The 26063-nt window shown below is 39.1% G+C and overlaps 1 protein-coding gene across 1 annotated transcript; it reads left to right on the top strand.

The window, feature by feature from the left end:
• LOC127420723 (synaptotagmin-11-like) lies at positions 1-26063 on the top strand. The gene is made up of 4 exons (XM_051663228.1): positions 1-307; positions 15703-16604; positions 23486-23606; positions 23749-26063. Exons 1-4 carry the CDS (start codon positions 274-276, stop codon positions 24057-24059), a joined length of 1368 nt encoding a protein of 455 aa, XP_051519188.1. The 5' UTR covers positions 1-273; the 3' UTR covers positions 24060-26063.

The raw sequence follows: 26063 nt of genomic DNA, 5'->3' as shown, positions 1-26063 counted from the left end.
AACAGCTCACACCGCGCTGCATCCGCCCTGAGCATCATCATCATCATCATCATCATCGCATCTGGAGCGGAGGAGGAGGCGGGAGCGCGCGCGCGTCACCGAGCGCATCCTTGAGGAGTGCGCAGGCACAGAAGACAACATCCTACAGCTCGGCCACACATTCAGCTGGAGGAACGGGCTGTAGAAATACATGGACATTAAATAGAAATTTCATTTTCTTTACTTTTTATTATTTTTTTTTTCGGATCGCAGCCAAGTCACTGGAATTTCAGAATGGCTGAGATGACTAATGTAAAACCAACCTATGGTAAGTGAATGAGAGACCTATATTTATATTTACGGAATGATCCTAAAAGGCTGTATGAGGCTGTGTAAATGTGTTGAAAATCAGGTTACTTGTTGTTGATGAGATCTTCATTCGTGAACTGATTTGTAACTGACTGAGATTATAGACTGACGAGCACATATTTTGTTTACACTAAATAGTCTGGGTATTTTCTTCCTGCTGTGCATTAGTTTTATATAATAGTTAATTAGGTTACTGGAGCAAGTTATTTTGTAAAAGATGGTTTATAAAATAGAAGATCATGTTGGGTTTACCAGTGAAGTGCATAACAAGTGCAGCACCGGAAATACGCGCATGAAGTCAAGATTCATGATTCACCTGATAGATGTATGACGTGTGTAACCTGTTCATATAGACACACATGAGATGGTATGATGCATCATTTGAATGGGTCTAAATGTAGACGTGAATGTTACCCGTCTAGATCAACATGTTTGCCCGGGTTTTCTATTTTGCGGCAGTTTAAACTTCTTTTTTCGTTCAGAGGATAGTCTACATTTTAACAGTTTTAGTTGACGTGATCGAGTCCATAAATACGGATGTTAAGCTGTATTTGTGAACAGCACAGATGGGAGATGATCCCGCGCGGCGCTGATGATGCTCATGCGTGTATGACGTCATGTCTGTTCACTGCGCGAGACATCAACTGGAGCAGTTCAAGTCCTACTTTTTTATAGCATCTCCACCAATCATAATAATATTAATCATAAAGTTGCTTATTGCATTTCTAAATGGCTAAAACTTGAAGCCTGTTTATGAATTGCATTAAATATATTCTTAATTGTTAAACTGCAATGCATTGTATTGTCTATATCTTTTCATTAATAATTGTGACTAGAGATTGGTTGTAATACATTACTTTTCTATTAATGGTTATACCTTTAAGAGTAGTGGCCTATAATGCATTATAACACGCAATTGGATGTTAATCATGAATTACTATTTAAATGTTGCGTATTAGCTACTATTTAAAGTATGAAAAAATAGGTATTTTATGCTATATATTATAACTGTATATGTCATTCTCAAGAACATGCAACTGGTTTTTCTAAGTTTCATTCATAGGCATAAAAACAGTATATTGCATTAAGAATACTGGTAACATTTTACAATAAGGGTGTATTAATTTAACATTATAGGTAACTACATTAGTTAATGTGAAAAAACAATTAACAAAACTTTTACAGCACTTATTAATGTTGGTTAATGTTAACTGCAACATATACTGATATATTGTTTACATGAAAAGTTGTACATTATTATGTTAATGTATGAACTAACACTAAGCAAGTGTATTTTTATAAACTAACATTAACCAAGATTAATACATACATTCTGAAAAAAATAAAATAAATAATAATAATAATATATATATATATATATATATATATATATATATATATATATATATATATATATATATATATATATATATATAACAAATTTTTTTTTTTTCAAGGATAGTTCATAAAATCTAATGCATTAACTACCTATAAATTGCTTGTTCAAGTGTTATCAGTACATGCTAAGCATATTATTCTAAATATCCAATTGTTTATATGCCACTAAGTCTCAGTTTTAATCATAGCTGTGAGTCTTAGTGGCATATAAACAATTAGTAACAATAATGCTGATGATGACAAATAACTTGTGCTAGTTATTTGTCATCATCAGCATTATTGTTACTCTTTTTTAACCAGCCAGAGCATACATAATCTTACCAGGATAGACTGGGGACTGCCACTAATTTTTGAATAGCAATGTGATTGCAATAACTATCATCATAAGAGTTTTTTCAATGGTATATAACCTTTAAATGTCAGATTTTTAGCAATCTTCTGTAGGCTTTAGGAGGATATCATATGCTGGGACGACGCACACCGTTTTGACGTGTTTCCTGGTGAATGAGTGTGATGTAGTTTGGGTCATGTATTTTAAGAACACATCTGAGGCATCTTGGAGCAAAACCCACAGCGTGGGAGTTTGCTTGTCAAACAAGCTTTTATTGCTTGTCACTATATTGTGTTTCACCTGGTTAGGATACAATGTATTGTGTGTGTTTACCTGAGTGCTATAATATGACAACAAACCCATGTGTATAACAAAACAGGTAAAAAATGACAAATTATATCCGCTAGGTCTCTATTTCTGTTGTACTGCACAGTTGAAATCTCCACAAAGGGGTGCCAAAAGCAAGTTGTATTTTTAGTTTAAATGATGTAATAAAGTCAACAGGAATTTATTAACCAAACACTCTAATTCAAATCCTAAACCTAACCAACAGTGGAGTAAAAAAAAAAAAATTCATTTATATAGTAGTTCAGCAGAATGGGGTTGATTTCAGGGCAAATGAACATTCTGAAGGAACAATTCGATTTCACATTTGATCATGTTGGTTGTGCAGCATTTTCAATTTCAGTGTGGACAAACAAATTACTTGTCGCATCAGGCCTGGAAAAGATACGGTGTAAGTCTTTGAAAATGGTGAAGCATGAAACTGGATTTATCAGAATAAAGCTGTATCAATATTAATCAAATGTCAAGTCTTCTCAGATAATATACAATACCCTCACTGATTGAGCAGAGAGTCGATTGACCTTGCAGGGCATCATTTTCATCAGCAAAACAGGATCTAAAATGCTTTCAGGAAAGATGGTGACCAGGTCAAGTCTCAGACGTCAATAGCATCCCTCTTTTGGTTGTCTGATGGAGATTCACAGTCTGGTTTGGATTATTGATGTTGGCAGCAGTGTGATGTCAGAATACAGAATACAGCATTTCAGTTGCATGAATGAGTTTTGTGAACAGATCCTGTCCTTTTTTGTGTTTATGCAGACTGATCTCACAGTGAAATCGGAAACAGTAGGTTGACTCTTCATTAGCTAAAATTGGTCTGTGCTTACCGAAATATGAAACACTGCCCCCAGTGGCCAAAGCCTTAAGTGTTGTTTGGTGTATGGGCATGTGTGAACTCCATTTTCTGGGTGTAATGTCCAAGGAGGGGAGCCAAAAGTGAGTTGTGAAGCAAGTTGTTTTCAGCTGTACAGGCTTTAATACAGTGAAGAGGAATGCATATTTTATAAACTGTACCACCCAATCCAAACCCCAAACCTGAACCTAACCATCAGTGTAGTTAAAAGGTAATGTTAGAGGGAAAAATGCAACCTCCGAATGGTGGTCATCACTGATAATGCAAACAAGTCTTCCACACGTCTGACGCAACGCACTTCAGGACACACCACAAGGGAAGGTAAACACACTAGAGCCAATGCAAAAATGGTGCTTCTTGGTGGGTCTGTATAATGTGGCTGATCCTAGGGTACTGGAACTCTCGGAAACAACATGTCGACTGCCCATATGATCATGTTGGTTTATGTGTGTGATGGAAAGCTATGTTAGGGGCTATCATGATTGGATTTGTGGAAGACAGTTAGTTCAAATTTCCTGGTTAAATTAAGGATGTTAAGTTTTCTGTTTTATATGTCATAGAAAGCCTCAATAATGCCCTGGAAGAATTTGAGTCCTTTGTGCACATTTTATTTTATTGTGGAATTAACGGAGTTCAAGTCAACACGAATCAACACTTGCAGCCCATTTTACATATGTATTGTGATGTTTTTCCAAGTGAAACATAATATTTAATGAGAAAAATGTTGGATGGGACTTGATTTTTCCATTGGGAATTGATTGGATCATGAAAAAAGAGGCTTCTGAGTGATGACATGCTAGCCTTTATCATTTTGACCTCAGCATACATTATAACACACAACTATCTGCAAAGTATACTTGTTCTCTTGTGTGTGTGTGTGTGTGTGTGTGTATGTGTAGAGAGAGAGAGCATGTGAAGCTGCAGTGAATTAAACAGTGGGTTGATTTACAGTATGTGTGCATCTGCTGTCAGAGTGACAGTCCTCTCTCTGTTCCTGCAGTGAAATCCAGAGCACAGTGACACTACAACACGACTGCTGCTGGTGAAGCTCATTTCCACTCTGCTTACACTGAAATATTACCATTGACCAGTGGCGAATTCTCAGGGCCAGCAAAGCCTTCTCTGCTGGCCTAACGTGCCATATAAATAAATATTTTTCATCCTGTCATTCTCAATCACCTTTTTGCCTATGTATTTTTAATTGCTTTCCACTCTTAATTAATCTACAAACAAATACAGAAAAACTAAAAGTTTATCCAGTCAGAATTTATTCCTCGATGCTTACAAGCAAAGTGTGACAACTGTTTCACAAATCGCATGCCCGAAGCGTGAGTTTGAGCTCCACCCCCTCAGGCCTTCAGAATTTTTATAGAATCCCTCAACAGTGCAAACGAATGAGCAACTAAAGTCAGATTCATCAGCCAATCAGATTGATTTATTTGTTCTTGGTGGGTGTGATCTTTAGGATATGTCCCGGTCGAGGCCTTCTAGCTGGCCTTGAGTGACGCAATCACGTTTTAAGTGACGTACGTAATTCAAGAGCGAAAAGCGTAAGATAAAGCTGTCTGACGAGTCGGCTGTCATCACTGCTGCTATCGCCGTTGAGAAAGAGATCCTTATGGATTTAAAAACACGAGATGTTCTGCATGACCGTGTGATTGCTTAATTTATTAATCATGAAAGGAGGACTTATTTTCACTTCAAGCAAATTGGTAAGTGCTTTTTGCATTGTTATAGTAACATCAGGAGTTTTCTAAATGTAAATTAGGCTGCTTGAGCATTCAGTGTCGGATCAAGTTTTGAAAAGTAGTGCTGCTTTCCATTCAACTCGGAAAGTCGGATTTTACAACTTCCTACTAGGAAAAGTGCAATGGAATGCATCTTGAAGTCAGAATTACAACTTGTAGACTCGTGCAGAAATTCTCAATTCCAATTTCACCGAGATGCAGGGGCATGATGTCACACAAACATGTCCACACTCAGGGAGATATACAAAGTAAGTGATAAACATTCACTTTATTAAGTAATATCGATAAATGATTTGGTTTCAACATTACGTGATATTAAAGCTTGTTTAACAAACGCCTGCAGAAACAGGTGTATAAAACATTATAGTCTCTTTTGATAATCGTACACCTGAAGCACAAATGCTAGCGCCGCAGCATTGTTTATCAGTTGGGTTGCTAGGAGACATCTCTAATGAGAGTCAAACCTCTGCTAAGCTAACGGGAGCGTTGCAGTTCCGAATATCGGGGAATGGAATGCATTTATGGTCGGAGATATCAAGTAGGAATATCCCACATCCAACTTGAATGGAACGCTGCGTAACCGTGTAACCTGACGAAATTATATTTATTGCAAGCAAATATTATTAGATAGATTTTTCCAGGTATTATAGACCTCCTTGGTAGATTCATATAAAAAATTATGATTTTTGAATGTCTGTTCAGGAGATGTTTATTTCACAAAACAGTCATGCTGCATTAAAAATTTGGCTTGCTTGAGCATTAAGTGTCGTTTCAAGTTCCGGCTTTCATGCGTGGACGTGTTTTTAAAATGTCAGTTGGTATTACTAGTTAGCTGCGACATAATGTATGATGCCCAAAGGCATAGGGTGTCTTATTCATTGTGAAACTGTGTTTTCTTAATGGCATGAATCACACTGAAGGCCCAGACTTAAAATGCACGGCCCGCCACTGCCATTGACAGCAAAAATAGAGAGGGAACCACCCTAACATGACAACAAACTAAATCTTTTTTGCAGTCTTTTTAAATGGAGATGCCTTCTAAGTAAAAAGCCAAAATTTTTACCATGTTTGAGCAAAAACAAAGAGAAAACAAAGACTGTAGCAGTGCTAAGCATCATTATTCACACCTGTCCACTCTTTCATCCATCCTATTTTCTTCACCACATCATGTTCCTCAACGCTTTCTCTTCATTTCTACTCATCATGAACTCCACCCTGTTCTACAGCTCTCCAGTGACTACAGACAAAGGCATCCTTTCTCATTTGTAGGCAGCAGTGTGTATTTGTGCAATTGGGGCACATTATGGAGTGTCATAACCAGAGATGTGTGTTTGCTGCAGATAATGTATTGTTTTTTTGAAGAATGAGCTGTGTTGACATTCATAAATTACAGTTTAGATGACTAATATGGATTTCTGAAACATTTAAAAAAAGAAACCATGCAACTGTGGTTTTAAATGGATTTAAAACAAAAATTTAGCCTGTTTTATTGTCTGCCAGGTGAAAATCGAAAGTCCGATCTCTTAGACACACCTCTCCTCAACATGCCACACAATTTGAGGTATCATTCATGGTCAGTGTTGGGTGTAATCTGATTACAGAGTAATTCGTTTTTGCAACCTAATTACTTTTAGTAGTAAAGTAGTGAAACACATTTCATTTTAATGACATTACTTGGGTTACACACATATTTCTAAAATAATATTATTGATATATGACACATTTAAAATATGAATTCATACGTTCATATGTATGTCTGTCTGTGTTTCTGTGACAACTGAAGTGTGTACAAAAATGAACAAGGAAGAAATATTGACATTATATTGAATTCGTAGAGCGGAAAAAATACATTTCTGGGAAAAGTGTTCGGAAAGTAACTTAAAAGTAAAGTAATTAGTAATAGGATTACTTTTCAATGAAGTAATAAGTAATCAGATTAACGTTTCGAAAATGTAATTAGTAATTTGAAGTGGAATACTTTATGAGTAACTTACCGAACACTGTTCTTGGCGCAGGAAAAGTTCTGTGCCGAAGTTATATATTCTGTTCAAATCCTTAACCCTAAGGCCAGAAACATACTTTAAGCAAGTACGCAGATGCGAGCGCTTGGCCAATGTATTGCAACGCATGATCCGACTGAACATACGTAACATGCAATCTTATGTTACTGTGGTTGGAACAAACCTCAGTACTGAAAGGTGCACAAAGTTTTTGCTGATTAAAAATGTTTTACACATAAACACATGAATAGCATTTTTTAGAAATATGTTGAAAATGATGTACACTCACCTGAGATGAAGACTCCAGTCTTATCAGAAACCTAATAAAAGCTGTTTAATTTTACATGGAGTGGGTCGCCCTCATGGACACTGCCGTGATGACAGCACACACCAACCTGTATCATGCAATTGACTGAGTTACTACAACTAATTATGACAATAATAATAAAATGTTTACTTTATATAACGCTTTCAGCCAAAGCTCAAACATAAAAGTACATGTAAACAAAACAAGCAAACCAAACAATAAAACAACTAACCCAACATACTTAAGATAACAATGGAGCCCAAGCCAACAGTAAAACAGTATAGTCCAGAATTATGATATTGATCAGCAGGAGTGTGATCCACCAGACAGTCCGAACAGAATGAGTGCAAGTGAAAAGATAAAATGTCCAAACAAGAGGGGGTTATGAAAAAACCACTACTACCTGTCACTCACATGCCGCAGATAACAGATAAACGGTGCAATATCAAATGACAAGCGTGAGCACATGGTGGTGTTCAGCCGGGGCAGAGAGCTCATGCGCCACTGCCCGTTCACAGTCTAGCACACAACAACGTGCAAAAATAAATTTGGATTGGATACAAGAATGTCTATTATAGTGTGTATCATAAGACTCAAAGTAACAAAACAGAAGATAAACAAATATATTCGGTGTAAAGCAGTAGTAAACAAACTTCTAGTATCCAGGACAATGGGTGTCAGTATAGAGTCCAAACCCACAAGTACTACTGGAACAGATGGGATGAGTAAGAGCAAGATAAAATCTTACTTAGTGCACCTTTAAGGGGATGATAGAGTTGGGTTTAATAGTGTGTGTCATTAAACTGTTAATATTCTGGTAAGCTGCAATAAATATATTGACTTTACCTAACCTGCTCAGCAGTATTCTCTTTAAACTGTTGCTCCACCATGACAGTAGACAGCCTTGAAAGAGAAAACTCACCATAGAAGCAGACGGTTTACACTAATATCCGCTGTAGTGCCCCTTGTGGCAACATTTATAATGCAAAGCATACTTGCTTTGTGATATGAATTGTGGTCAGACATATTTGGGAACACAACAACACACAAAATCAAGCTTGCGTAGCTAGAAACGTCTGCATTCACATACATGATTATGTTTCGACCTTAAATATGTGCAATAATACTAGTTCATGCCTTAGCAAACATGAACGTATTTCAAAAGTCATTTAGACACTTTTGTCCTAGTAACTACCACGTAATATTTAAACTAGAATGGTGACACTAATTTATCATTTACAAAGCAATTACCAGTGTGAGAGCTCAGGGCATCAGATGGCAACAGTATTTTTTTCTTTGCCTTCGTCTCTCAGAGGGGTCGTTTCTAAGCAACGGAAGCAGCTGGCTTTTAAACATGCAGCTAAAAGTGACATAATCGGATTCTGAGTCCCTCGGGGGAGTCGTAGTGTCCAGTGGAATTGGGGAGGGGTCCAGTCTTTGTACTGCATAGAAACAGGGTGGAGTTGAGGGAGGCTGGGGGGTGGTCGATGGCAACAAAGACAGTGAGAGAGTAATTTAGCTAAGAAAAGACAGAAAAGATAATGCCAAAAGAGTCAAAATCAGGCTCAAATGTTTCAAAATTGTTTTAAACTGCTGTACATTCCAGACCAACTGACAGATTCGTTTTGAGAATAAAAGATGCTCAATCAGAGATCGTATGTGCCCCTTTTCTCTATAACTCTTGCTCCTCTGTCTGTCACACAATGTCATTATATAATCTTTTCTTACGCCCTTGTTCATTCCTTCTTTCACATCTCTTTGTCTCAAATGACTATGTGCTGTTAATTCCTCACAATGTCTGGATGATGTACTGTGGATCTTCAACCATTATGCACAATGAGATTAGGTTATACCAACGACAGTAATTTTTATGGTTTAGATGAAACCGAAATCAACCTGATCTCACAGAATAACATTACTATATCAAGTAATAAATTTATTTATTTTTTTATGTTTTTTCATGGCTCGTTGTATTTATCATGGCAGTTTCCTGATGAAATGAACAGTAAAGGCACTACAAAAATGATGACTTTTATTCATTTTCACACAAAACTTGAAAAAATGACAGACTATCAGTTCATAAACTCTTATTTTCACCCTGTTTCTCACACAATGCTATCTTATGACATCTGTGTATTTTTACAGTAGCGCATGAGTTGTAAAGCGATAGTTTTTAACATTTGCAATACATTACCAACTATAAAAAGCTTGTTTATATGCAATCACATTGTGCAGTAGCTCAACTGATAGAGCGTTGCACTTGTGATGGAAAAGACGGGGGTATGAATCCAGACACGTGAGACAAAAGTGTCATTGAAGCACCACAAAATTACATTGTTTCTTCAGCAATTGTGTTTTTTAATCTCACGTTTGCTTTTATGACACTATCGGTTAGTTTTAAGATTAGGGTAGGGAGGTTGGTTTTGTTGATTTACAACTCGATGGGACATTAATCATAAAAACTTCAACTGTCAGAGAGCGAGAGGAAGACAAAGAGACCCAAGAGCAGAGGAACAGTTCAAAGATTTATTAACACTAAATATTCACTTCAACTGTGCTGGCGAAGACTGAGGATCCCGGCACCGGCTGCAGGAGCGGGGAGAAGTTTGTAGAGGCATGCGCGCCGTTGCCGCACAATGGGAAAATCCGTGAATAGGGTGTTAGTAGGCGAGTGTGTGCGTTGTGGAAGTTAGGAGCAGATTTGTAGGAATCTTCCGTTGAAGTGTAGTGAGGTGCAGAGAACCGCACCCAGCAGACTGGAAGGCAATCAATCTCCCGACATGTGGGCAGAGATGAGGAATCCTCCAACAAACAGTAAGGATCCAAGCAAGAACAGTGTTGGTTGACCAGTCTATGTGTCGGTTATGTGTGTTAGCAACCAAGGATGCCCCAACCCTACCGGTGCCGATGGAGATTGGATCATGTAAAAGGACAACTGCTCCGTATCATTTCCAGAGATGGTGACTGGCTTGATGGACTGGGTGATGATGGACAGGGCCGTGCCACTGAGGGTGTGGGCGGTAATAGGTTCATCCAATTGGACCATAGGAATCCGCCATTTGGAAGCCAAGTTGATGTCCATAAAGTTCCCTTCGGTTCCAGAATCCACCAGGCTGAGACCGTGTGACAGGTAGATCCATACTGCAGCCGGGCCGGGAAAAGTGTACGAAGTCCGGGGGCTTTGTCCAAAGGTAACCCCCTTCCTACTGATGAGCGGTGTCTTTTACCAGACAGAAAGCAGAAAAATGACCAGATCGAGCACAATGAAAGCATAGTCCATGAACGAGGCATTGCTGCTTCTCCTTATGTGAAATCTGAGTTCTCCCGACTTGCTTGGGCTCTGTGTCGGGCCGTGATTTGAGTGACCTGGCCGAAGTAGTGGACTGGGTAGGATAGCCAGCCACCCGGGTAGGTGGAGAGCAGCGGCGACAGTGTAGGGCCAGACGTTGATCGACTCGGCTAGCCAGATCCACCAAATCGTCGAAGCGTGGAGGCAGATCCATATGATAGATTTCGTCCTGGATGTTGTTGGAAAGCCCATGCAGAAGTCCCACATGGCATGGTCGTTCCACTTACAAGAAGCAGCCAGGGAGCGAAACTCGATAGAATAATCTTAGACTCGCCAATCTCCTTGAGACAGTCCGGATAAGACCCTCGCTGCCTCTTGACTTTGAGCCAAGTGGTAAAAAACTTGGCGGATTGCCGTGGAGAAGGCATGAAAGAGGCGCAACAGGGATATACCTGTTGTCCCACATGGCGGTCCCCCATTCAGTGAGGAGTGTGATCACACAAGCCACCTTCATTGTTTCTGACGGGAAAGCAGAGGGCTGTAATGTGAAGTACAGGGAACATTGTGAAAGGAATGTGCTACAGGATCCCACCTCACCTGAAAACAGGGTAAGAGGAGGGATACGTGCCTCTTGAGCGCCCAGAAACATGGGGTACCGCCGGAGCCGGTGAGGGTGCTTCCTGAGTGGGACCAGCATCGGAAGGTAGGTGGAGTTGTTGAACGACAGAGTTGAGCTCAACAAGCTGCAACGCCATCATCTCCAGAGCCTGTTTAGATGCATAGACCTGATCCTGCTGGCATCCCAGTAAAGCTCCCTGCTGGGAGAGGGAGAAATGAAAATATTCAGTTGAAATGAAAATATTCATTGAAAAACATGACAATAGTGTAGTACTGTACTATGCACTGTGTCTTTTTGTAAGTCAATGTAGTTTATTGTAAGGGCATTTTTTTTTAACTTGATATTTCCTGACATAATATTTCATTAAAGTTTCATTTTCAGTAGGAAGTGTTTTCAGAGGCTTGACTGCAAGACTTGCATCTTCATTGTCACATTTTGTTGCTCAGTGGCTTGTGGTTTGTATCTATGCTCCCATTGGCTGGCACTTTCCTTAAGGAGGCCATTTTGTTAGACTTCTAGAGTACATCCTGTTCTCATCAGCTCATTGAACCCAGGCCGAACTCTGAATTACAATCAGCTCTGACTGGCATGACGACAGAAAAGGACCTGTTGTTGCCACGGTGACCTGGACACTTCACCACCCCAGGGCCTTGAAGTTCAGACCTAGGCTAGAGAGAAGAAAGAGATGTAGAAGGGAAGGAGAGAGAGGGAAAGAAAGAGGGGTAGAAGGGTGCAAAACTAAACTAACAAGAGAAAAGGAAAGAGTGTCAAGTAAGTAAATGGATGAAATGAGAATAGATGAGGGAGAATCAGACAAGAAGACTGCAGAGGGGATGACAAAGAAAATGGAGTAAGTGGCAGCGAATCTATCATAAGTTTAATCTGAAAAAATGACTAATATGTCGCACAGAGGATGAAGTGAGTTTAAGTCAACGTGAAATCCAACTTGTCCCTATTAACTGTGCACAATTCTACTTTTCCAGTTAAAAGTTTGGACACTTGACTGAATTTATGTTCCTCATGATCTTAAAAACCTTGTTGATCTAAAGGCTTATGCTGTTAGATTATTATAATTATTTTCATAGACAAATGTAAATTGTGCTACATGAATTTCTTTACTAACCTATTTCTTTTATTATTAACACAGCCTTGTCTCATGAACGTTACGTGACTGGGGCAGATTTTTTGCCAGATGAAATTACGTGCTTCATTACACATTTGAACGCAGTTTCCCAGTGAAATGTCCAGCAGGGGCGCCAAAAGCGAGTGAAATACTATTGTATTCAGACAAGCTTTTTAAGGTAAATATTAAATGGAGGTTTTAATCTAAAACTTGAACCTAAACCTAACCAATAGTGATTAAAATCAAATGAGAGGTAGACACAAACAGACATCCTTACCCTTAACCAACAACTATACCCATTCGATAATGTCCAAGAACAAAATTAGAAATGAAAAGCAGATTTTCTGAAGCAACCACGACATTTTGTGTCAGTTCTAAGACACTCTTGTCTCACGTCAAAAGTCAATCTATCAGGTGAGCAACCACATGAGCTAATCTTGTTTGAATAAGAGTGTAAATGTAGGTGGATATTTAATACAAGATTTAAAATGTATAGTTTGTGAAAGGAGTTTTGCCCAGGGCGCCATACAAGCTAGAACCACTACTGCAGATGTGTGATGTTTCCTAATTGAATGTCCAGTAGCTTGTGGCAAAAGAAGCACCTGCCAGCTCCAGTTAAGCTTGTTTTGATCTTTTGCTGACATTTGAAAAAGTTTTTTTTTTTTTTTTTTTAATGGGCCAGATATGTCAGCAATATAAATTACCAGAGTGTATTGAAAGGAGCAGAAGTTTGTACATTGTGATTTTGCCTGTAGGTCTAACAGTAAATGCTCCTCCCACATGAATATTACCAGTGGATTCTCTGATGGCCTGTAATAAAGAATCTATGATCATACATATAACCGCTGTGCTCAGCATCAACCCATTAGGCAGCGAACAGCTGTGAAACAAGCAAGCGAAAACAGATATGAATTAAACAGGAAATAATCCAAGCAGCTGCCTCTCGTAAAGAGCAAGAATTATCATGCAGAATTATCAATTATCATCCTAAATTCAGGTTTAAATTTGAGCCAACTTTTGCACTCTAACATACGTGTTCTGTAACTGGGTGTTTCTTCAGCTATACTTACTTTTATGTGTTATGGATTGATTTTTTATTAAAACTAACAGGTTTCAACTCATTAATATATGTTTTCACACAAATAACAGCAGTCCTTTCGTAGTGGCGTCATTTCCACCACAACAAATACTTTTGCCACCCTTTTTTAAAGTTAGTGTACTGTTGATTATCAAGGAGACTTAAGTGTATGAGACATATGAAGAAAACAAATAAAAGTCGTAAAAAGAAAAATAACTTGTGAACAGAATATTTTGATTGTGTGCCATTTCCTCAAACGTTTCTGTCAAATTATGCAAACATTTTGAGTATTTAGGACATATAAAGAGTTATAAAATTAGCCTTAGCAAGACAAACGACTCACACCACACAAAACGTAATTTGAGATGTGGTGGAAATGATGTTGTGGTTAATTTTAATTTTAATTTTAATTTTTTTTAAAGACAGAAATCTGTAAAGCATGCATTCACTTTTGGACATTGTATGTTTACAAAAAAAAAAAAAATGGTGAGATTGTGCAAAGTGTGATTATTTTCTACTCCCATACTATTTTTCTTGTCCCATTTTTCTATCTTCCATACTGTTTTGCAGAAATACCCAATTGCACTGCATTTCTCTATTCCTTCCATTTTTTTTTATTCGTCTTGTATGCATTCCCCTGGACTGACCTGCAGCACTGCTGCTGTTTATTCTCTGTTTTCTGCCTGGTTTCTCTCTGTTCTACATCTATCTGGGTCAGTCTCGTACCTCATTCACAGGCCACTGGTGGCCATGTTTGCTGTTCTGCTTAAGCTCAGTTAGAACACACACGACTCGATACGAATGTGAGTCAGAATTCCTTCACTATGCAATAATGAGTTGATATTAAGTTATGAAGAAATGACTTTGCACATATGCAGCTGATAAAATTACAGTCCTGCAGCAGAAATTATGCTTTCATGGCCTGCATTTTAAAACTAGATTTTCTGAAGAAAATGTGAGTGGTATTTACCCATGCAAAAGTCAATGATTGAATGTTGTGTGAGTGGTTGCCAGGGCATTGCAATGTGTTTTATAATGTGTTTTGAGTGTTTTAAGTGCATTTTTATGCAGTTGCTAAGGTGTTCTGGGTTGTTCCAAGGTGCTTGCTAGGGTGTTCTAGGAGTGGTTGCTTACTGGCCCAAGTCAAAAGAGCCCATTCCTGTTTTATCATCTGTCAGGCAAAACTCATAAGCTCTGTGGTGGGTTGGTAATGTTATTCAAGTTTATTAAGATTGAGATTCATGAAATGCAACTCTTTCTACTAGTTCCGAAACAAGGTTCTAGTTGTGTCAATGAAAAAAAGGTGTGAAAAAAATTAAGCACAATAAAGTGACATGTACTGTTAACAAATAATATGCATACTAAAAGATTTGCATATTATCTAGCAGAAACATTACTGAAGCAATAATTAAAAATACAAGTAAAATCAGTCAGGCTCATCTTTAAATTAATACACAGAATTTCATAAAAAAATGTATACCCTATGACACATTATGAACAAATATTAATGAGTCAGAGCAGTACCTTTCCAACAATAGGCCTGTTTTCCAAATAATGCAGAATAATTACGAAAGAAAAGAAATATATTTACTTAATCTGAAATAGACGCATGCAATTATGTATAATAATATGTAATATTTTAATACAAAACAGCCTGTACTTTCTTTATTTAAAATGGCTCTTGTTTCCTGTATGCATATGTATGTGATCTGAGATGGCCTTAATAAGACATTGAGTACTTGGGTATTATTAAATGATTTTTATTTCCGTTCATGCTGAGCAGAAAATTTTTTCATTCCGGCTCCGGCTATTTGCAGCCTTCTATTAAATTTTTTTTTTTAGAAAGAAATAAAAGAACGGTTAATAACATTCTTTTAAAATGACAGCACTCTGTGCTAAGAGTGAGCGCTATACCAGTTGTTGTACCAGTGTTACTTGTACCACTTCTAGTCCCTGATTTATAGTCATTATACTGTATATTATTCTATTTTTTAATTCTGCCATTTTCGACATTTTTATTATCAGATCGATGCATTTTTCACCCCTATATAATAAGCATCAAAAAAGTCATTTCATTATGGCGTGCATAATGAAATTATAAAAAAAAGCTGATGTTTTGGGTGACATTTGCACACACGGGCACACACGTGGGGACGCCACAGTTTTTCAAATCAAAAGCTTTGGTGCCTTGAATGTTTTGAATTTATAAGCATGGTATATTCTAATTCTCATTTCTTTCTTCTTTTTGTTCTTTCTCATTCAGAGGTGTCCCCAGTCCTTGCAGGTTTTCTTGGCGCAGGGGTCTTGGTCGTGTCTGTGACGGTGGCCGTTTTCCTGTGGACGTGCTGCCAGCGACGCTACCGTCAAATGACAGGTGCCTACAAGCTGACCAGCGGCCCCTACGACCCACCTGTTGACCCCCCCTACAAGTTCATACACATGCTTAAAGGCATCAGCATTTACCCCGAGACCCTCAACAACAGAAAGAAGATTGTACGTGTGGGCAGTCGCTCAGGATCAGGGTCCTTTATGAGAGAATGGGGTCATGGGTCCAGAAATGGTGATGTTCTCCTTGTAGATCCAGATACCGATAGTGGACTGCTGAAAGGTACTCCGCACCTACAGATGAACCACCTGGTACCTCCTGTAGGACCTCCCAGACTGGAGAGAGCGCTGCCCATCCGGGCAGACTACTGCTGTCTGGAGAGCAGTTCGGCAAGCAGCAGTGAAGCACCCAGTAAAACAGTGACGCCCTATAGTCTCAATTCGCCTTCTCTGGGCACACTCAGTCTGGCCATTGACTACAACTTCCCCAAGAAAGCACTTGTTGTCACTATTGTAGGAGTGCAGGGGCTCCCTGCAGTGGATGAACAGGCGGGCAGCTCTGACCCGTATGTGAAGATGACCATCCTGCCTGAGAAGAAGCACCGGGTGAAGACACGTGTATTGAGGAAGACCCTGGAGCCCGTTTTCGATGAGACGTTCACTTTCTATGGCATTCCATACAGCTCGCTGCCCGAGCTCACACTGCACTTCCTGGTGCTCAGCTTTGATCGGTTTGCACGGGATGATGTCATCGGGGAGGCGGTCGTGCCATTGGTGGGCGTGGACCCCAGCACGGGCAGAGCGCACATCACCCAGCAGATCAGCAAGAGGAGCACACAGGTGAGACTGAGTTAAAGACCTCAAGTTCTCAGCTGTGTCCGAAACCAGAAGCCTTGCTGCCTTCCTGCCCAATCAGTCAATGACTTCACACACAGTGTTTTAGTATGAAGGAACCTCCTAAGGAAACTAGTTTCAGACCATCTTCCAAAACACCATAACATGGTGAATTCATTTTAATCTTTATGAAACCACACTTATACAGCAGTGTTGATGGCAATATTATCCTGCTGGAATATGGAAAGTATATAATATGTAGCAGAGTGGGGTGCACCTGATTCTGTTATATTAACATAAAAACAGTGTCATATTCCATGGCTGCAATTTGATCATGGGCAGCAATCATTAGACTCAGTGATTCTCATGAGATGGCAGCTCATATGGATCCTTCAATATGTTTTATGGTTAGCATTCTTTGGCCAGAACCTGGTAAACCTGATATAGGAAACAAGGTAAAAAAAGGAAAAGTATTTGAGCTCTTTGCCCCAGGATATGAATGCCGTGATTGATACAAGCGGTTTTCAAAAGGCAGCATTGCCATCAATACCTGTTCAGTGAAGCTCACAACAAACAGCTTGGGGTAATTGTATTTTTGAAGCTTTATAAGTGGCATTTAGAAACAGTGTTGTCCATTTATTCCTGCTTATCCAATGAGCTTTGACTTGAGATGTTTGAGACAAACCTTTCCAGCTGCATTCAGAGGAAACTGATTAAGGAAACTAATTAATGGTGCAAGACAAACATCAGTATTTCTATTGCTCTTAATTTTTTATAAGTATCACACTTCCCTCACAGGTATTAAACTAGTCCTGCACTGTTTGTGCTACAGACATGAATGATGCTTCAATTCATGTGAGAGGTGTGCTATTAAATGTTCAGTCTTACAAATTGCGCTTGGCGTATGATAAAACAAGTAAAACAATCGGAAGGACCACTCACCCAATCTATTTTTTATTTTATTTTTTTTACATTTATATATTGAATATCTGAGTATAGATATGTGTAGTAGCTGTATACTACCATATTGTTCTACAAACATACTCCCACGTTTAGGCTGGGCTGTATGGGTGGTGAAAACACCTATCGATCCAGGGCCCATTAAGCCGTTATTATAGCAGACAAAGAGTGGAGCCATAAAGGCCACTGACTGCAGGGAGACATCCAACAGCACAACCATCTGCAAACTAAACTAACATCATTAACAATGATACACACAAACTATAAACATCAGTTCTTTGCTGCATGAAAATGATCATTTTCATGAACTGACACTTCTTTTGTCATATCTGCTTCTTTTAAAGCTTTCCATAGCCCTGTTTACACCTGGTATTCAAATATTTAATACCACCATTGTTAAGAATGATTGTTTATTGTTAGTTCATGATACCTAGTGACCTAATAACCACTTGTGATCTGATTTTGTAGTCTGATCCAATATCACTTCACCATAGTGTTATGGATGTTGATAAAGTCCAAAGAAGTGAAAATAAAGCAGCACACTGTTGCCTACAAAGATACTTCTACATTTTAATTTCCCTGCAAATGTTGTTTCAAGTGGAAAGCTCTGTGATATTTTAGTGGGGTTCGTGTATTAACCGAGCTTTAGATGTGATTCACACAATCTGATGTTGATTTCAGGCAAATGGAGATGTTTAAAAGTTTTATTTTCTGTTGTTGTTTTTTATTGTGCACTTCTCCAAATGTTCCAGGCGATTATTTTCCTTTAAAGTAATGCATAACCTGCAAAGGATGATTGACAGGTGACTAGGCAGTTCTTTGATGTTGTTCAGGATGCATCAGGACCAGTTAGCGTTTACACTACAAATGCAATGTGGATCAAGTGATACAATCACAAAAGATTTTGGACCGTGTTTACACCTGTATTTAGCGCTGACCACTTGTGATGGCCTGAAATGGATGTTAATACCACCAGTTGAAAATTGGGCTTTAGTAAACACACATAGAAATAGAGAAATCAAGGTTCAGTTGTGATGAAGGCACAAACATGCCTTGCTCTCAAACACAAGTTGAGCACTGTTAAAAGTTGTTGCATAACAAGTAATCATAGCCTAATGCGCTGATGAATTTGTTTCCATCAAAACAGGAACAATAGCATTATAAGCCATGTTCATAATCTCATTCTTTCTGGCAAGAGGAAATCTTCAGCAATGACAGCACTTGGAGGCAAACAAGCATTGAACTTCTTTTCCCACTTGTGATAAACCCCATGATAAGGTATATACCACAAATGTCCATCATACCTCTCAAGTTCATGCATGTGTAAACTTGTACAAATCAGAAAACTTCCTGTCTTCCTTACTCTTCTATAGAGAGAGTATCTTAAATTGAATCAGCTGCTATTGCTCTGCAAGATAGGAACATTAGGGTGTTGGCCTGGGGGGGGGGGGGGGGGGGTGGGTGAACAATCGATTCTGTCGAGAGAGAGAGAGAGGGAACTAAGAGTGGCTGATGGAAAAAGAGAGGATTATGGGAGAGATGGAGAGAAGGAAGGAGTAAAGCTCAGGAAACAGATGGAGTGTAGCGAGAGAGAGGAGTGATTATGAAAAGTGAGAGACATATTGTGGCAGAGCCATGCTCGTTACGCTCGGAAGGTTACACGTCTTAAATAATTTTTCTAAGGAAGGAAAAGAACAGGAATGAGCGTGGGAGAAGAGTAGCCTCGTTAATGAAAATGAGGTTTAGCTGAGGCAAAATTGTGAGATAGAGAAAGCAGAATGAGGGATGGTGCTAAGCTGCAGAAGATAAGGGTTATGAAAGAGGGAGGCAGAAAGAGAGAGAGGAAGAGGGTAGAGTCTGAAATGACATCAAACTCAGTTGTAAATAGACAATTTTTAGACCTGACAACTACCATCCATACCACACACTTGTCTTTCGCTATGGTGTTTTTAATGCAGATTTCTTTACAGATTTTTAAAAAACAATAGCCACTAGCCTTTAGATTCCTCACAGTACAGCAAAACCACACTTAAGTATCTAGTAATCTAGTTTTTTTTGTTGCATTATCGCTTGCAGTGTAGACACAGAGTAGTCTTTTCCTCAGACAATGCAATTTAAAAGAACAAATCAACAGACAGAGACACTAAGATTTGGTTGTGCAGTTGCCCAGATACGCAGACACTATAATCTTGTTGTACAGCTAAAAAGAAGATCACAAACACTACTACACATTAGACAGTAGGCTGTTTTATGTTCAAGCTGAGCTCCAAAATGCTTCCTAATGCAAGTTGCCATGGTGATAACCAGTGGTGAGACTAGAATCCTTATTCTCAAAAAGAGTTGAGAAAAACAAAGACAGCAAGAGAGAGCAAGAAAGACAGAGAGGCAAAGAGCAAAGGAGAACAAGGTTGATAGCATATAGCTCTTGAAGCAAGGTCAAATCTTTGCATTTGATGTTGAATAAATGCATAGCAGACTCATTTATCCAAAGTGACTTGTAACAAATGAACAAAAATACAAGTGCCATCATAAGGGTACCAACACTTTTAGCAGATCTTCGGTAAAAAATTTCAAGAGCAAACCAGAATAGCACAAAACTATAGCAGAAGTAGAAGGTAAAACAGTACAGAACATGAGATCATAGGGAAAAGGAGTGTCATAAAAGCAAATGTGAGATGAAAAACGCAATTGCTGAAGCAACCATATCATTTTGTGGTGTTTCTGTATCGGCTTATGTGTTTACTTGTGTGCTCTTCAGATATCGTACCGCAGTCCTTTGCATCTCAAGTGCAACGCTCTATCAGTGGAGCTCTCGCACAGTTATTGCCATACAAGTCATGCGCTATAGTGAAAGTGTTTTGATGTCATAAGATAGCATTATGTGAGGAACAGGGCAAAAAGTAAGTGTTTATGAACAGATAATCTGCAGTTTTTCTCATGATTGTAGGAGACCAGGTTGTCCTTTTCATGATCTTTAAAGTGCCTTCATTTATGGTTATGAATTAGTGCATATGGAAGAAGTGTGTTTTTAGACATTTTTTGAAAATTGTGATCTTTGAAATCGTGGAGAGCCTGGAAACTTTAGGAAGCAACTTTGAACGTCATTAGCAGCAAGTGATCACCCTCTCACCACAGAGGATGGGACGGAACAGTGACTTGTAGCAGTGTTGAGGTAGGAGCATCCTGATCCAAAGACAGTTCTGTACACAAGCATTCAATTTGAAAGCCTTGAATTTGATCCGAGATTCATCGGTAGCAAGTGGAAAAGGTGTTGAACTTATGGTGGTTCAGTTCCCACAGAGAGGCATTTAGTTTAGTGTGAGAAGTGTGGAAGGGTAGGTGCAGTCTGTTTTGGGTTTCCAGTGTAACTGTCTTTTATAGATAGTTGTTGCTGAAGAATTCAGTGCTCTCAACGTGTCCGGTTGCGAGGCCAGTAAAGACAGACAAAGGGTGCTTCTTATTTCATAAATTGTGCATCCTTGTTTCCTCGCTCCTCTGTCCTCAAGCCTGTGACCCGGAAACTGTTCAAAGTCCACCATCATTAAGGATGAATAAATTCTCTATATGCACCGTGAGGACACGAGGACAGAGGAAGCTTCCTGAGGAAGCTTGAGCAAGGAAGCACAGCAGCTTCCTATGTGGAAAACTTTTTGGTCATCTTTTTTGGATAAATTCTACTCCCCCTTCACATCTGACACAGATGTTTCACCTTAGCAGTTTAAATAAACAATGATTGTCACATACTTCAACAGTGCATCTCTAATTATTTGGATATATTATGAATATATTAATACATAACATAACAAATAACATATTTAAATAACATAACAGCAAGTGCGCCGACATACTGTACTGTAGTGGCGCAAAAACGTGCTCTGAAGTGACGCTTGAGTGAGCAGGACATTTCATTTTACAAATCCATCTTGCTTTGATTCCTCTGTCCTCGTTTCTTTTCCTTCCATCCTTTCCTCATTTCCTAAGAGGGTGGAGCAAGGAAATGAGTAAAGGAAGCAAGGAAAGGAAACAAGTATGCACAATTTAAGAAATGAGAAGCACCCAAAGTGTAATGCATACATGTCCTACGCGAACCAATGCACGGCTCACTAAGATGCTCATGCTTACTTTGTCCTCTTCTCTGATGACAACGGACATGTCTCTTATTCCACCTTGATTACCCACATGGCCATATGAACACCATTGCCCAGGGAGATCTGACAGGTGCACAGATTGCTTGCATCACAGGTTTCCCTCAACTAGTCCATCTGGAGAATAAGTGGCAATTTAATGTCCAGGGTGTGCAGGACCGGCTCTAAGGTGAGCACAGTGAATGTTCTTTCCTTCTCTATGGTCTATTTAACTGTCTTCATAGAAACCCATTTCAGGTCTGTAAAAGGACTGGGTACCAAGGTAAAATCTGTCAATGTAAACCTTGCCAATAAAAAAAAAAAAAAAAAAATACATACATGAGTTTTACTTTCTGGTCAAAGGAATTATCACACCACCTCTACTTTCTCCCACAGTTTGAGGAGTTCTCTCACAATCTGAAACCTCTGGTTTTCCAGGCAACCCTAAATGACTATTTTTTGGGGTTTGAAGATCTCTCCACGTCTCTACTGCTTCTCTCACACCTTTTTGAGATGCTGCAGGTGTTCCTTACAGAACTCCAGATGGATGACAGCATCATCCTCTTATGCCATAGAGTTGTGCAGACAGTGGGATCACGGAATTATGTCCATCATTTTCTGAGATGTGGCAGGTGGCCCATGCAGGACGAAAGGGAGGCCACAGTGGCCTGCCAATAACACCTTGGAGAGTTGAAGGACATTTTTTCATTTGCTAAGTAACAGAGGGTACCTGCCAATACTTCTTAATTAAGTCGAACTTGTAAACAAACCTTGACTTACCCAGAAAATTCCTGGTGCAAGAATTGCAACAGTGTCCATACATTCTAACTATCTGAAACCACCAAGAACTCTTTTTTCTTACTATGGCTGGTTGCCGGATTAAATTGGAGATTGTTGTTGACTATGAAGTGAGTAGATAGGAGCTGACTGGCATACTGAGGTTGTCCCTTCACTGTCAGAAAAAAAATGTGCAAAATTTTTCTTTTAGGGGTACAACAGCTTGTCACTGGGGCAGTACCCCCAAAGGTACACCCACTTACCCTCTTCACACCTTAAGGTACTAATGTACACTTTAGGGACAGATAAGACACTTCAGGTACTAATATGTATCCTTTAGGGACAGATAAGGTACAAATATGTTCTGACTGACACTGTCCCAAACACGCTGTCGAACCCCCTAAAGGTAAAATTTTTGCACATTTTTTCTGATAGTGTTCTGGACTTGTCAAAGGCAGTACTTGTTACCCTTAGCCAAAGTTAACCCCAAAGGCATTTTGCAGAAACAGGTATTCTAGTCTGGCTATGTCCCAGGGGTCAGGCACACCAGGAAAGCACAGGACTCCAGTACTTCCTCAGCATGAAATCTCGCAGACTTTCAAACCCTGTCTTGTCCTGTGATCAGGGGTACAGTTAAGGTCTCTCAATACTCTGACATAGAGTTTCCATTCTCCTGGATTGGCTGTAACATTCATGGGCATTGTGGGAAGTTGGCCTTTGCCACCATGGACACAGGTGATGGCTTAATTTTTCCTAATTGGTACTAAACTGGGAAGTTATGGCAGGTTGTGCCAGGATTGCCAAAAGGACTAAGTAGCATTAATGTTCAGGCCATCCTCCTGCATCAGAGGCTTAGAATGCTCAATGGTGTAATCGCTGACAGCATGCATGGCTCATCAGCACCCTGATCTTTAGCCATGCATCTATTTTAGACAGTTTGTGGTTGTGTATGTGTGAGTGTGTGTATATGCTTATAAACATATGTCCAATTTATTGTGTTTAATCTCCATTTTGTTTCTTTTTTAGTGTGAAAGTCGTGGGGAGTTGCTGGTCTCTCTGTCCTACCAGCCCGTTACTCACAGGCTTAATGCGGTGGTGCTTAAGGCCAAACACCTGCCAACCATGGACATCACTGGCTTGTCAGGCAGTAAGTATACAGTACACGCACAAATACAAAGATCTCACTGTCACTTTTCTATCTGCTCAATACTGACACCAAACTTCACATACAAAAACGTCAGCATCTTACCACTCAAACTCATGTCTTTATTTATTTTATCCACTTACAGACCCATATGTTAAAGTGAACGTCTTCTACGGCCGCAAGCGCATTGCCAAGAAGAAGACCCATGTGAAGAAATGCACACTTAACCCTGTATTCAATGAATCATTTATCTACGATGTTCCCGCTGAGCTAATGCCGGACATCTCCGTGGAGTTTCTGGTCATCGATTTTGACCACACCACGAAGAATGAGGTGGTGGGTCGTCTGGTTCTGGGTGGTCAAAGCCCCATTCCATCAGGCGTGACTCACTGGAGGGAAGTTTGTGACAACCCACGGAGGCAGATTGCCAAGTGGCATAACCTTTCAGAGTACTAGCATCTGGTTAACACATGGGGAAAGCAAAGTGTATCATACCACTTTCTTCCTGTCACCCCCTCTAAAGAAAGAAGCCCATTTAACAATTCCCTTTCCCTATGAGACAGGTGTGTGTGGGTGAGCATGCGTGTCAACATTTCAAAGGACCACGGGCCCTACTAAAAATATGAAAAATGAATATTTGGAAGGTACTCTGATGAACCAATAGCAAGAAATGACAATGATTAATCATAGCAAAAATAGCAAAAAATAACCACATAAATGTGGTTTTTGGCTCTGATTAGATTCTATGGGAATTGTACCTGTATGAAAGTCATACCATAGTATCCACAGAGCCTTTTCACCAGTATACCGGCATATGAGAATATACATACAATAGGCTACTTAGCCGCCTGCTGGAGATAATGAGGCACTTTTATATATTAGAAAATAGGAGGGTTGTATGGTAATGTTTAGAAAGAAACTGATGAATGGGAATAGTCTGATGTAAAGCAGACACCATCAAGGGTTTTCCATGAGCATGTTAGCTAACATGCTTATATTTGCCCCAGAAGACAAGGTTAAAATAAAATAAAATATGGCTATTTTCAATATCAGGCTAAAAAGTTTTACATTTTGTTTTTGTAGTGATAGCTTAATGAATCTGAAAAAAAAAAAAAAAAAAAAAATCTGAGATGTTAAAACTCAAGAGGAATTCAAACTTTAAATGTAGGCTAATGCTGCCTTCAAGTCTTCCCGGGAAGTTCGTACTTACAGTACATGGTCAAAAGTAAAGATGATGTGATGTACATTCAAGTGATTTAAGTCAGAAAGAATGTACTTGTTTTGCAATTTTTAATATTTCTTTCTCTCATTTTCACTTACTGACAAAGACAAGAAACTTTTTTAGCACCAATGCAACAAAACAAAAAGCAGAGCCGCACATTGAGTGTATAAATTATGCTTTATCTATCTACAGTATTTTATCATTCTCGTGTCATCACATATAATGATGGAAAATGTAGTTTTGTTTCACACGCCTGTCACATCGTAAACCAGCTAAATGAGCCTTATTTTCAGGCAAATTTTGTTGCTATTCTTCATTAAAAGATTAGTTCACCCAAAAATGAAAATTCTCTCATCATTTTCTCACCCTTATGCCATCCCAGATGTGTATGACTTTCTTTCTTCTTCAGAACACAAATGAAGATTTTGAGAAGAATATTTCAGCTCTGTTGGTCCATAAAATGAAAATGTCTTGTAATGAAAGTGAATGGGTGCCAAATTTTTGAAGCTCCAAAAAGCACATATGGCCATCATAAAAGTAATCTGTTTCGACTTCAGTGAATTAATGTATGTCTTCTGAAGCAAAACGCTAGATGTAAGAAATAGATCAATATTTAAAACTTTTTTTTTACTAAAAATGTATGAGGATCGAGGTCAAGCACGTTGGCAAGTTCACGCGAGAACTGACACGTGAAATACGGAAAAAAAAACAGAAGCGCAGTGTTGTTTACAACAGAGGAGCATGGAGAATCATACATAGATGTCTCATTCAGCTCGCTGGATACATTAACTGTGGCGGCATCTCGGAATGGTCAACAAGGAGAGCTGTTTGAATTGGTTTGAATGCAAGTGAGTGAGTGGAGGAGATGCCTCAGAACGAGCTCCTTGCTCAGACCACTGCATAAACTCCTTGTGTTGAAAAAGAACTGTGGTCCATAGAAACAGCTGCTAATAAGGGATCTATGTACAGTATGAATATCTATGCAGAGGAGGCTTGCACGCTTATGTCATGCAAGAGGCAGTTTGAACTCCACCCTCGTCAACGTACAAACCTCAAGCTGGCTGAAAGCGAACATTTTTAGTTGAAAAAAAGTTTTAAATATTGATCAATTTCTTACACACTCCTAGCATTTTGCTTCAGAAAACATTAATTAGACCACTGGAATCGTATGGATTATTTTTTAAGATGCCTATATGTGCTTTTTGGAGCTTCAAAAAGTTGGCACCCATTCACTTGCA

Source organism: Myxocyprinus asiaticus, chromosome 30, assembly GCF_019703515.2.
Source record: "Myxocyprinus asiaticus isolate MX2 ecotype Aquarium Trade chromosome 30, UBuf_Myxa_2, whole genome shotgun sequence".
NCBI lineage: Eukaryota > Metazoa > Chordata > Actinopteri > Cypriniformes > Catostomidae > Myxocyprinus > Myxocyprinus asiaticus.
Note: the sequence above shows the minus strand (reverse complement) of the source record. Positions and strands in the feature narration are given on the sequence as shown.

Coding starts and splice junctions, on each gene's coding strand:
- LOC127420723 (XM_051663228.1), top strand. CDS start 274: ATGGCTGAGATGACTAATGTAAAACCAACCTATG. Junction 16,605..23,485: donor TCAGCAAGAGGAGCACACAG/GTGAGACTGAGT, acceptor TTTCTTTTTTAG/TGTGAAAGTCGTGGGGAGTT. Junction 23,607..23,748: donor CATCACTGGCTTGTCAGGCA/GTAAGTATACAG, acceptor ATCCACTTACAG/ACCCATATGTTAAAGTGAAC.